At 39.9% G+C, this 11,241-nt stretch overlaps 1 protein-coding gene across 2 annotated transcripts; it reads left to right on the forward strand.

The window, feature by feature from the left end:
• The first annotated feature begins 936 nt into the window (after window positions 1-936).
• On the forward strand, window positions 937-11,210 carry zdhhc16b (zinc finger DHHC-type palmitoyltransferase 16b). Of its 2 annotated transcripts, none has more exons than XM_027159081.2 (10): window positions 937-1,088; window positions 4,837-5,075; window positions 6,362-6,556; window positions 7,213-7,301; window positions 7,532-7,560; window positions 7,659-7,792; window positions 8,565-8,650; window positions 8,744-8,867; window positions 10,460-10,530; window positions 10,633-11,210. In XM_027159081.2, the coding sequence occupies exons 2-10, from the start codon at window positions 4,845-4,847 to the stop codon at window positions 10,736-10,738; spliced, it is 1,065 nt and encodes a 354-aa protein (XP_027014882.1). In that variant the 5' UTR covers window positions 937-1,088; window positions 4,837-4,844; the 3' UTR covers window positions 10,739-11,210. The 2 variants fall into 2 exon arrangements, with proteins under 2 accessions (XP_027014882.1, XP_027014881.1); XM_027159080.2 differs by lacking the exon at window positions 937-1,088 and adding an exon at window positions 4,387-4,627.
• Window positions 11,211-11,241: the final 31 nt, after the last annotated feature.

An 11,241-nucleotide genomic window follows, 5' to 3' on the forward strand; every position in this document is an offset into this window, starting at 1 on the left:
AAAAAACATTTCTTACCCATTCTGTACCTAAGCTTTATTACTAGTCAAGAAAAACAATGTAACACCGATGTATGTACATAAAGTAGCACATCAATTCTATTGATTCACAGATTCCATTTTTCCCCATCAGAGTCATAAATGATTGGAAAATATTACATCACAGTGATTTATGAGTACGTTCTGCTCTTCCAAAGAGTCTTCTACACCGGAATTGTGAAGATTTTGAGTATTAGGGATCAATTTGAACTAAAAAAGGAACTTTAAATTGAACTCCCAGAAAGAAAGGGTACTAAACTAAACACTACTTTAATAGTCCATATACTTTAGGGTAGCTTTAAAGCTTTACTCTCAAATAGTTACAGTAGAAGCCCAATTATATCACTTTTTGTAAATTATATCCACATTTCTATGTGAAAGAAACATCTTAAAGCTGCAAACGTTCATGTTACAGGTACAGATACAGGTACAGGTACAAGGACAAGGTAACAAGGACTCCCCCTGGTGGTCATGAGCTATTATTGCGACCATCTAGCTTGAATTTTGTTAGTGTATTTAGTACTTAACTGCTCCATATAGCAGTATTTAAACTCTAAGCACTATTATATGTCCATTCTCTAGCACATTACATGGATGTTTGGGGAAGTGATGGTCAGATATCCACAAATCTTTGGCCATATAAGATATTTTCATATTTGAAATAGTTCATGTTCTCATATGCATATTTGTACCATCAACATGATTATTCGATGAATCGAAAACATTAGGAAAATGTAATCAATTAAGTATTGTTATAAAACGACTGGAGTTGTAATATTTATTATTAATATTTAATATTGTCAGTTGTAATATTTATTATATTTTTGTAAGGTCATTAAAACAGACTTCATCTATACACTTGGCTATACACTGTAGCCCAGTTGGTGGCGATAGTGAGTCTAAACGCTGATTCACCAACTGCCGAAAAGAACCAAAAGAAGTCTTTTCTTTACTATTTCAGCCCCAGCTATCAGAGTGCTACAGTATTAAATTCATTTTATTAAAATGATATAAATATCAGGAAACCTGTCATTTCACCATAGCAGCAACTGGTGAGTAGTCGAGATTAATTATGAATACAATACGCTGTTTTTCAGTGTTTCTGCTTCAATCAGTCACGTGGAGCAGCTCGAAACCTTGTTTTTACTGTCAACACTATATGATGTTTATAAGCCTACAAATCAGTTGTTCTCTGCCGACAGTAATCAAATCTTTTCAGGAGAAAGTACACAATGTCTGCTCGAGTCGCCAGATGACGTCACAGCCCAATTTGCATATTCATTGTAAAACCTGGGTTAAAGGATTCCTGACGTTTCACACTGTTCAACCCGGGTTCATGTTCTCATATACATATTTGTACCATCAACATGATTAATCGATGGATCGAAAGAATCTTGGAATAGAAAATAGAATTGGAAATAAGGATTATGTTTTATTCGTTGTTTAAAGACGTCACGTTTGGTTCGAAAGGCCACAAACCGACCGTGTAAGGACGGAAGAGTTGTCGAATTGTAAGGAAAATCTCAAATTCAGATTTTATTTGTTACACATACACGATCATGCATAGTACAACATTTAGTCCTGTCACTGATATAGACAATAGAATGCAATTTAAAGAAGAATAAATTTTATCAAATAAATATTAAAAATAGAGGTCGTTACTGAATATGGTGCAGAGCCATGTGTAAGCAGTGTTGGGCAGTAACGCTTTACTGTAAGGCCGTTACTTTTGACAGTAACTAATACTCTAACACGTTACTTTTTAAAAAAAATTAACTCCGTTACCGTTACTATATTTGGCTGAAGTGTAGCCTACAGCCTAACCTGTTTACAGCAGCGACGCATTGTAGGATCGGTGGATGCCAACCTGTAAACATGAAGAAGACGCGCTGTGGGCGTGTTTCTGTTTATTCAAGTATGTGCGGCAGTAATTCCGAAACACATGGGCTATAGCCCGCCCACACTGAAAATTGATTGGTTGACTTACTGAAACAGGATTGGCCCCCTCCCTCTCTACTGTGTGCTACCGTGTGCTTGCTCGCTCGCTCGCTCGCTCTAGATTCTGGGAGATTGTAACTAATTTGCAGGCATCAGGGAGCCACAATCAATATGCGGGAGACTCCAGGAACATCCGGGATACTTGGGATGTCTGGTTTTGTGTTTGTATAAACCGTAAAGCATAAAGTGGCATTAATGGGAACATTAAAGAACGTTCTTTAAAAAAGTAACTAAAAAGTTACATTTAACAGTAACGTATTACTTTTTGGTGTAAGTAATCAACAATGTAATTGAGTTACTTTTTGAATGAAGTAACTAGTAACTGTAACTAGTTACTATTTTTTAGTAACTAGCACAACACTGTGTGAAAATGTATTATATATATATATATATATATATATATATATATATATATATATATATATATATATATATATATATATATATATAAAATATGAAATGGCCTGTGGGAAAAAGCTTCTTCTCATTCACTCTTGTGTTCGCCTTCAAGGCTCAGAAACACTTCCCCAGGTCATGCCTCCGATTTACATCCGGTTTCTAACAGGCTCTAACACAGCGGTGTCCAATCTTACCCGGAAAGGGCCGGTGTGGGTGCAGGTTTTCATTCCAAACAAGCAGAAGCCACACCAGAGTCCACTAAAAGCCAAGAACAACCAATTAAAAAGATGGAATCAGGTGTGGCTTCTGCTTGGTTGGAACGAAACGCTGGTCTAACCCTTGCTCTTGTTTTGGTGAAGCCTTTCTATTCTCGAGGTGCGCTTCGGCTCATCATACCGCAAGGTCAAATTTCTCTTCAGCAGAAGCTTTAATGTCTTGCAGTAAAACTGGAGTATTTGGAGCTGTTCTTCATTCCATTTCTCCTGATTAAAGTTCTAGAAAAGAAAAGCAGTCCAAAAGTGACATGTCTCTGCCACCACTGGGCTTCACCACGGACATACGATGGTGTCGATGTGATTTCAACTTAACTTTTGGTATTATAACTTTTGTTCTCGTCAGACCGTCACACGTTATTCCTCGTGGCTTTATGAGATCAAATAAAAAATGTTTGAGAACTTGATCCAGGCTAGGATCTTCACACTTAGAGTTTGTTTAAAAATAAAAGAGCCCTTTGTATTGCCACCCGAACCCTGCAGCCCAGTCATATGGAGAATTCAGGAGGAACTGGTTACTTAACAGAAGTTGTTTCAATTCTGTATATGTTGCTGTAGGCATTTAGACCAGTTTCCTTCTGCTCTTCTAACCAATTTTAGCAGAAGATCTTGTTCTTAATGATCTCACTGTTGTAATCATATTTTCTCCATTGGTAGTTTATTACTTTTCTGTGTTCCAAAGTATATCCATGGCCTTGGAAATGTTTTGTTTTACTCTGATTGAGATCTCATACTCTGACTTTTCCAGGAACAATCTCTATTGGAACAGCTAATTGATCACCAGATGGACTCTCATGTCCTGTCAGAGCAGGAATTCACTCTTTATGCGACCTGCCACTGATCACACTGGAAGAGTGAAAAAGGACTTTACTATTTACTCTGGATCTAGTGAAAGTGGAGACGGATATCGGGTGCCGTGTTACAATCAGTCAGTCATAACCACGCCGGTCGATCCAAGGGCAGGTTCGGGTTTCTGTGTCCTTTAATGAACTCACTCCATTACTCCGTATTAATAACCCGATCTCCATTCTTTTCCTCTTCTGATTTTATTTAAGGATCTTCGTCGTCAGTGGATGAATTGCCATGTCGTACAAGCTCAAAGCTAGATCCCGCAGTTCCTGCAGATAGCGGCTGTAAAATGGCTACACTTAATCTAACGGCTTTCTTAAGTTTGCTTAAGGCAGCGGCGACTTCTCCGTGACTTCTCCGTCTCCGTTCACCTTCTCCTGTTCCCAAATTAGCAAGGCTCCACGTTGTGTTGGCGTGACTTTTGAAATCCCCTTAACAATTCATGCGCCGCACCTTACGAGACCCAAGTAGGGTCTGTTCTTTGTTACTGATACTGATATCAGATAACTTGAGGACATTTTCCCTCGAGGAAATTAATTCAGTGCTGAGTTACAGTGGTCTTGTATCTCGTGGCGTTCGTAATGGAAAGTGCATAGGAAAGAAATTACTAAAATATTTAGAGGTTGTTTTTTTTGTTGTTTTTGTTTTTTCTGCCACCTATTAGCTCGGCTTGCCCTAGTTTTCGAGTAGCGTTGGTTTATCCCGAGATTAGAACGAGCTCACCTTTAATGAAACCGATGCTTTTGCTTCTTCGAACAGGACGTCCTCGGTGCTGCTGCTGCTGCTGGTGCGTTGCTGCTGGTGCTGGTGCTGCTGCTGCTGGTGCTGGTGCTGGTGCTGCTGCTGGTGCTGCTGCTGGTGCTGCTGCTGGTGCTGCTGCTGGTGCTGGTGCTGCTGCTGGTGCTGGTGCTGGTGCTGGTGCTGGTGCTGGTGCTGGTGCTGGTGCTGGACGGCTGCCGCAGGGTCTGAACGCTGAAGATGGAAAATATTTTTCTGCTTGCTTTTAGATGATCTGATAACTTTTTAAAAAAAAAAATATTTAGAAACCTTAGAAAAAGGAAAATAAAAGCCAGGTACGTAAGAATAATAGCAGTTCCCTAATTATGTATTTAGGTTGTTGATGAAATATGATGGACAGATCTGACATTGTGTTCCATGCAGCTCAGTTTGTTGAGTAATTGTTTACGCTCTAAAATGCATTATATATGGATGTCATATCTAAACTTCCCTTTTGTTGCCAATTAAACCGTTAGATTTCGGTCTGACGATCTGTTTGTTGCAGGAACAAAGATGCAGAGCTGGAGGTGTTATTTCTCAAGGCTCATGCGTCTCTCGGGGCACTGGGTACGTTTCTGTCCCCGGCAGAGACGACCTGGACCGCTGCGGCAGTTGTGGAGCTACGGGAAAGTCGTCTACAATTCCCTTTACTTTAACGTCCTCACCAACTGGGACACGGTGCTCGACTCCATCTTCGAACCGGTTTATTGGTTGGTGGACAACCTGACTCGCTGGTTTGGGGTGGTGAGTTGCCTCAGATGATTTTTTTTACTTTGGATAAGTCAGTAATCAGTATCAGTACTTTTTTTTTTTTTTTTAATTCGTCTCTGATTTTCTTTGTGCTTTCTTAATTGTCAGAGATAAACTTTGTATATCTTAATGGCAGTAAACAGGTTTAGAAACAATGTCACCTGCAGTGACGTACTAAGTCTTATTAACCCAAATAAACCAGAATTATTAACCCAAATAAACCCAGAATTATTAACCCAAATAAACCCAGAATTATTAACCCAAATAAACCCCGAATTATTAACCCAAATAAACCCCGAATTATTAACCCAAATAAACCCCGAATTATTAACCCAAATAAACCCAGAATTATTAACCCAAATAAACCCAGAATTATTAACCCAAATAAACCCCGAATTATTAACCCAAATAAACCAGAATGCCACGTTAATTTGACTGGCAGTTAATTTTGCACTTAATAATATAATAATAATATAATAATAATAAAGTTTTAATAAAGAGACCCGATTGTACCTGTTATTATAGTATGACTAATATTTTGAACAGCTATACTTTTGCTAAACGAATCCGAAGGAGGTAACATATTCTGTAAAAAAAAAAAAAAACCCAGCAGCCGCAGCGAAGCAGCTCGGATCAGGTTTCCTCACTGGTGCTTAAAGACTGATGTCTGTGCACTGGAGGATTAATCACACAGGGATGCGGTAGAGCAGAGGTTAAGGTGTTGGGTGTTGAGTTCAAATCCCAGGTCCACCAAGCTGACACGGCTGGGCCCCCGAGCAAGGCCCTTAACCTTCAATTTGTCCGTTGTATAAAATGTGACAAGCCACACTGGATAAAAGTATCTACCAAATGCTGTAAATATAAATGTAAATGTTTCCTATATTCTAAATACTCGAATAAGAAATGACAGGATGTACAGAGAACGGAAATGATGTCCGTCGGTCCAAATACGGTCTTAAAGCACGTGTTAACGCGGTGAAGATCCCTTTAAAAATAACAAATGAAAACTTTATTATTTCTAAAATGAAACCTAGATAAAGTCAAGATATTATTTAACTTTGTCTTTAGATCAAACCGTACATCAGTAGTGACAGATACGTGTCTTGGCTCGTAGATCCGTAGCCACAACAGAATCTGACACGGTGCTGCTGGAGATTTTTTACCTCACACACGTCATTTGTTTTTTGCAGCCGATCCCTGATGTTTAAAATTGTTCTGGTATACACAGTAGATAGATTTTCTTGAACCAGTTGTTTTGCTGTTATTTTTTCCTCCCGCAGGTGTTTGTGTGTCTGGTGATCGCTCTCACCACGTCTGTGGTACTGATCGTCTACCTCTGCGTCCTGCCGCTGATCGTCCGCACGTACCCGGGGCACTGGATCCTTTGGCACCTGTGCTATGGCCACTGGAATCTTGTGAATATTGTGTTTCACTACTACAAGGCTATCACCACATCTCCCGGGCGTTCTCCACAGGTTCCTCATCCTCTCGCCTCTTAACCTAATTACAGCACTACATTATTACTCATGTGTCCACTTCTGAGTTAGATGGAGCTTAAAGTTGGGGTCTTGGTTATTTGAAAAATGCTACAGAAAACTGCGTTGGGCCACCAAACAAAACAAAAACAAAACTAATGAGCATAAATGGGCGGGGCTTGTCGATATGGGTGGAGAGTGTTCAGTGCGCATGTGTGACATTAGCAGGAAGCGGTTTTAACATTGACATGGAGGATAAAGATGAAGAAAGAAAGGCTTACGATAAGGCAAGTAGTAGGACCCGTGTTAATATAGAACTGAACGTCTTCCACGTGAAACAGAGATAAACCTTTCCTGCTACAACACACAGTACTACAAAAACACATTTGTATTACCATAGTATTACTCATCGAGATCATTTATTGCTAAAGATATACCCTCGGTTAGCTGCCCCAACAGGTTCCGCCATAATACTCTGGTGTATGTGTGGGGGCGGAGCTATCAAAACAGGGGTGGGACCCATTTGGGTTAGGGGCATGTTTGTTTTGGTGATTTCAAATGTCAACATTGGCTTTCAAACAACAGAGACCCCACCTTTAAGAGAGCTCAGAGGACCGTAAATGACCGAGGACCGCCTGACGTGCTTTAAATTCCAGGAGGTGACGGACGTTCCGACGGTGACGATTTGTAAGAAGTGTATTGTCCCCAAACCGGCGAGGACACACCACTGCAGCATCTGCAACACGTAAGGGTTTGGCTTTGATGCATAATGAACGAGCCTCAAATATTCAACGATATAAATATAACGATATCCTACAAAGCTATAAACACTGGACATAGTTTATTATTTAGCTGTAGCTGTGGTGCTAATTACTCTTCCTATTATCCTTATTACTATACAATAACTTTACTCTGTGTCTCTGTTCAGCTGTTCAGTCCTGACAATCAACAAATTTGTGTTTATTTTTCTCACAGGTGCGTCTTAAAAATGGACCATCACTGTCGTATCCTTTTGTCTTTTGTCTCTATATCGAGACATATGTAAGCGAAAGCTCTGTTTGCTCTTCAGTTGGTTTTTATCCTTAACTTGTTTGTCTTCCAGCCTGGTTAAATAACTGCGTCGGTCATTTTAACCACCGCTACTTCTTTTCCTTTTGCCTTTATATGACCATGGGCTGTATCTACTGCAGCATCAGCGCCAAAGACATGTTCATAGAAGCTTACTATGCCATCGAGGTAGGCAAACCAGACTGTTCTCATGGGTTTTAGAGCTACGAATCGTCTTCTCTGACTCCTGAAGGAGGAATCGACTCACAAGTCGACTCAGTTAGGGGTGTTGATGCAGTACCAGTTCTTCTAGTAATGATCTACAAAAATACTGCAAGGTTATTTCAACAGTTTAGCAATAGCAGTTAGCCTTAGCAATTCTACTTGTTGCACTCTAGATACCTTGGGAGCCTGTTAGTAAAAGATAATGAGATCAGAGAACAGCGCAGGTTTTCAAATGAGGTTTTTTCTACCTGGGCTTCGGTCTGAAGTTCGATCATAAAAGTGGGTCATTACAAAAAGGACCTTTTGTGTAGTTTGAAGGTGTTTAAGGCCTTTAATAAGCTTAGACAGGATGGACAATGAGGCTTCCTGACCTCTCTTGTTACCATGCAGTCAGGATTGTCAGGCTAAAAGGATTTAAAAGATTTTGGAAAAAAGTCACGTTTATCATCCTCCTCCTCCTCCTCCTCGTCCACAGACTTGAATTAATAATTGAAAAAACTCAATAAATCACAGTAAGATGAGCTGCTCATGTACCACGAGGTTCTTCTTTTGTTTTTATTATCAGCTGTAATTCTTTAGTTCTCCTATAAACATTTATACGGATGAATTTATAGGCGTCTTGGACTTTAACTCCTTTACCGAACATGTTTAACGACACTCTGTGAGGTGATTTAGATTCCTTCGTGTGAACCGTGATCTTGTAAAAATCTTCTTTTTTTTCCTGTTACTTCCTAAGAGCTATTATCAGACTCCTCCACCTCATTTCACTTCTGAGGAGAAGTTTTTCCATAAGAGCCTACTTTACCTCTGGGTGCTCACAAGGTAAGACGTGGCCAATGCGTCCGTCACTTCGGTATTAAAAGGTTTTCATTTATTAATAAATACAAACAAAAAATACATTTTTTATGGTTTTAGCTCCGTTGCAGTAGCTCTCGGAAGCCTGACCATCTGGCATGCTGTACTTATCACCAGAGGAGAGACGAGTGTGGAGAGACACATTAACGGCAAAGAGAAGAAACGCCTGAAGCAGATAGGCAAGGTGGGCTTCCTGATTTCTGGCCATTTACATCAGTATGAAATTTCTACACGGATGAACAGATTACAGTGGATTTTACAGCTTCAGGCAAACACTCACCATGAACCGAGGAATTTCCTTTAATAATCTCTGTAATTATTCAGAACCGATTTCATCACGATGTCGGAAACCTACATCGTCTAGATGCTTGTGCTCTTGTCGTGCTAGTAAACATCTGTCCATAAACAACGTTTTAATTAGCTGCTGTAATTAATCGATCATCTTACTCAGCTCCCCCACCCCCACCCCCCACCCAAAGACTCTTTGTTTTGTGACACAAACCGGTTTCAGTGTATAAAAAAACTCCATCAAAATTGGAGAATTAGTGAGAACCCTGAGCTTGTATCTGACGGTCTTGGTGCACTCACATTTGTTGATGTGGTGACATTCAATAATTCGCTTTTAATAAAAAAAAAAAAAACTCTAAATGCAGGACGCTTGGATTGCCTCATTTGACAACCTGTCAAAATGTTAAGTAGTGCTCAGTCCAGTGGAGCGTAGGAGCACCTGGGATTTGCCTGAGATGAGGGCTCAGGAAGAACAGGAGAGGTAGGAGAATAATGAGAAGTTAGAATGAGAGAGTGGACACAGGTGAGGCGGAGGGCAGGGATACACGTGTGGACAGTCAGATCTGGTGCCTAACGAGAAGCCTGAGTTGACTGGGATAAGGAAAAACTCCCATAGATGAAGGACATGAGGGTGAAACCTTGAGAGGAACCAGACTCGAAATGGAACCGATCCACATTTGGGTGACACTAAAGAGTGGAGTTACCAGTGAAGGGCTCCGTGTATCACATTCGAGGTGTTTGGCAGTATCGGCCTTGCACTATACAGATTACAGCGAAATTAAAGCGGTCCTTACAGTGCAAATCACTTAAGTTGGTGGAAGCTAAATTTCAGTATTAAGAATTGAAATATATAAATATATAAATGAATATATATATAAATAAAATATAATAAATAAATATATAAATGAATGAATAAAATAAAAATAAAACTATTTACAAGTGAAAAAAATGAACAAAAACACAAAAGAATAATAGTGAACATGAAGAATGAGCATGGAGCCTGTGACTATGCGTGCGGTGGTTAAGGTGTTGGACTACTGATCAGAAGGTTGTGAGTTTAAATCCCATTTACACTAACCTGACACTCCTGGGCCCCCTGACGAGGCTCTTAGCCCTTAAGTGCTGTACAAATGAGAAACATAAGTAGCTCTGGCTAAGTAAATTCAACGCAAGAAGAGTTTATTTTCATCACGTATTACAGCACAGTGAAATTCATTCTTTACATATCACAGCTTAGAAGGTTAGGGTCAGAGCACAGGATCAGCCATGATACAGCACCTTTGGAGGTTAGGGCCTCGCTCAGGGGCCCAACAGTGGCAGCGCTGGGGCTTGAACCCGGATCCTGATTAACAACCTTAACCACTTGAGCTAATGCAGAATGTCCAGAATTTTTATTTACACCTCACACGATTTAGACACATCTCATAATCTCTTGAAATTTCTTCCTTTACGACTCAACAGTAACCCAGATCTCACCTCCCTGTGCAGGTTTTCAGGAATCCGTATCATCATGGAAGAATAAATAACTGGAAAATGCTGTTTGGTGTGGAGACAAAGAGGTACAAAATTTATGCGCATGTCATTTCAGCTTTAATGAGGGAAAAAAAAAGTTTGAGAGCACTAGGTTTAATACACATGGTTAAAACCTTTCTTTTCCCCAGTCAGTGGATAACTCGGGTGCTGTTACCCTCGAGTCACCCTCCTCACGGTGACGGGCTGATCTGGGGCTGTCCTCCATTCAGACAGGACACCATGGACACTATATAAAGGTTTAGTTTCAAACCAGCAGACTTGTCAGTGCGAACATTTACACTGCTGTTAGCAAACGGTGGAGTATCGCAGTGGATTAGCTGTAAAAGTGACTGACTGACTGTACGTGCCAAAGATTTGCTGCAAAATGATCTTTTCTGGATGTGTGTGAGTATTTTGTGCGATTTGTGAGACACACAATCTTCTGAAGTGTTTTAGTGGGTGAACAATTTGAGTTCTGTACATTTCATTGAACAAATGTAATTCTCAAGGGGTCCATTTTGAATGTAGAAAATTCAATCAGTTTCTTTCTTTTTTTTTTTAAAGCTTCAAGATTGAAACTTTTATTTGATGATCAGCAGCTCTGACGAGACAAATACAGTAACATTTCATTAATCAGCAACACGCTCGTTCGGAGCTGTGCTCCATACAGCAGAGTTTTTATTGTATAAATTTTTTTTTTTTTTTTAAATAAATCATGTTTCATGTAGACCTGCTTGTCTTCTCTTACGTCCCAGACG

Source organism: Tachysurus fulvidraco, chromosome 8 (genome assembly GCF_022655615.1).
Source record: "Tachysurus fulvidraco isolate hzauxx_2018 chromosome 8, HZAU_PFXX_2.0, whole genome shotgun sequence".
Lineage (NCBI taxonomy): Eukaryota > Metazoa > Chordata > Actinopteri > Siluriformes > Bagridae > Tachysurus > Tachysurus fulvidraco.

Coding starts and splice junctions, on each gene's coding strand:
- zdhhc16b (XM_027159081.2), top strand. CDS start 4,845: ATGCAGAGCTGGAGGTGTTATTTCTCAAGGCTCATGCGTCTCTCGGGG. Junction 8,651..8,743: donor TACCTCTGGGTGCTCACAAG/GTAAGACGTGGC, acceptor TTATGGTTTTAG/CTCCGTTGCAGTAGCTCTCG. Junction 8,868..10,459: donor GCCTGAAGCAGATAGGCAAG/GTGGGCTTCCTG, acceptor CTCCCTGTGCAG/GTTTTCAGGAATCCGTATCA.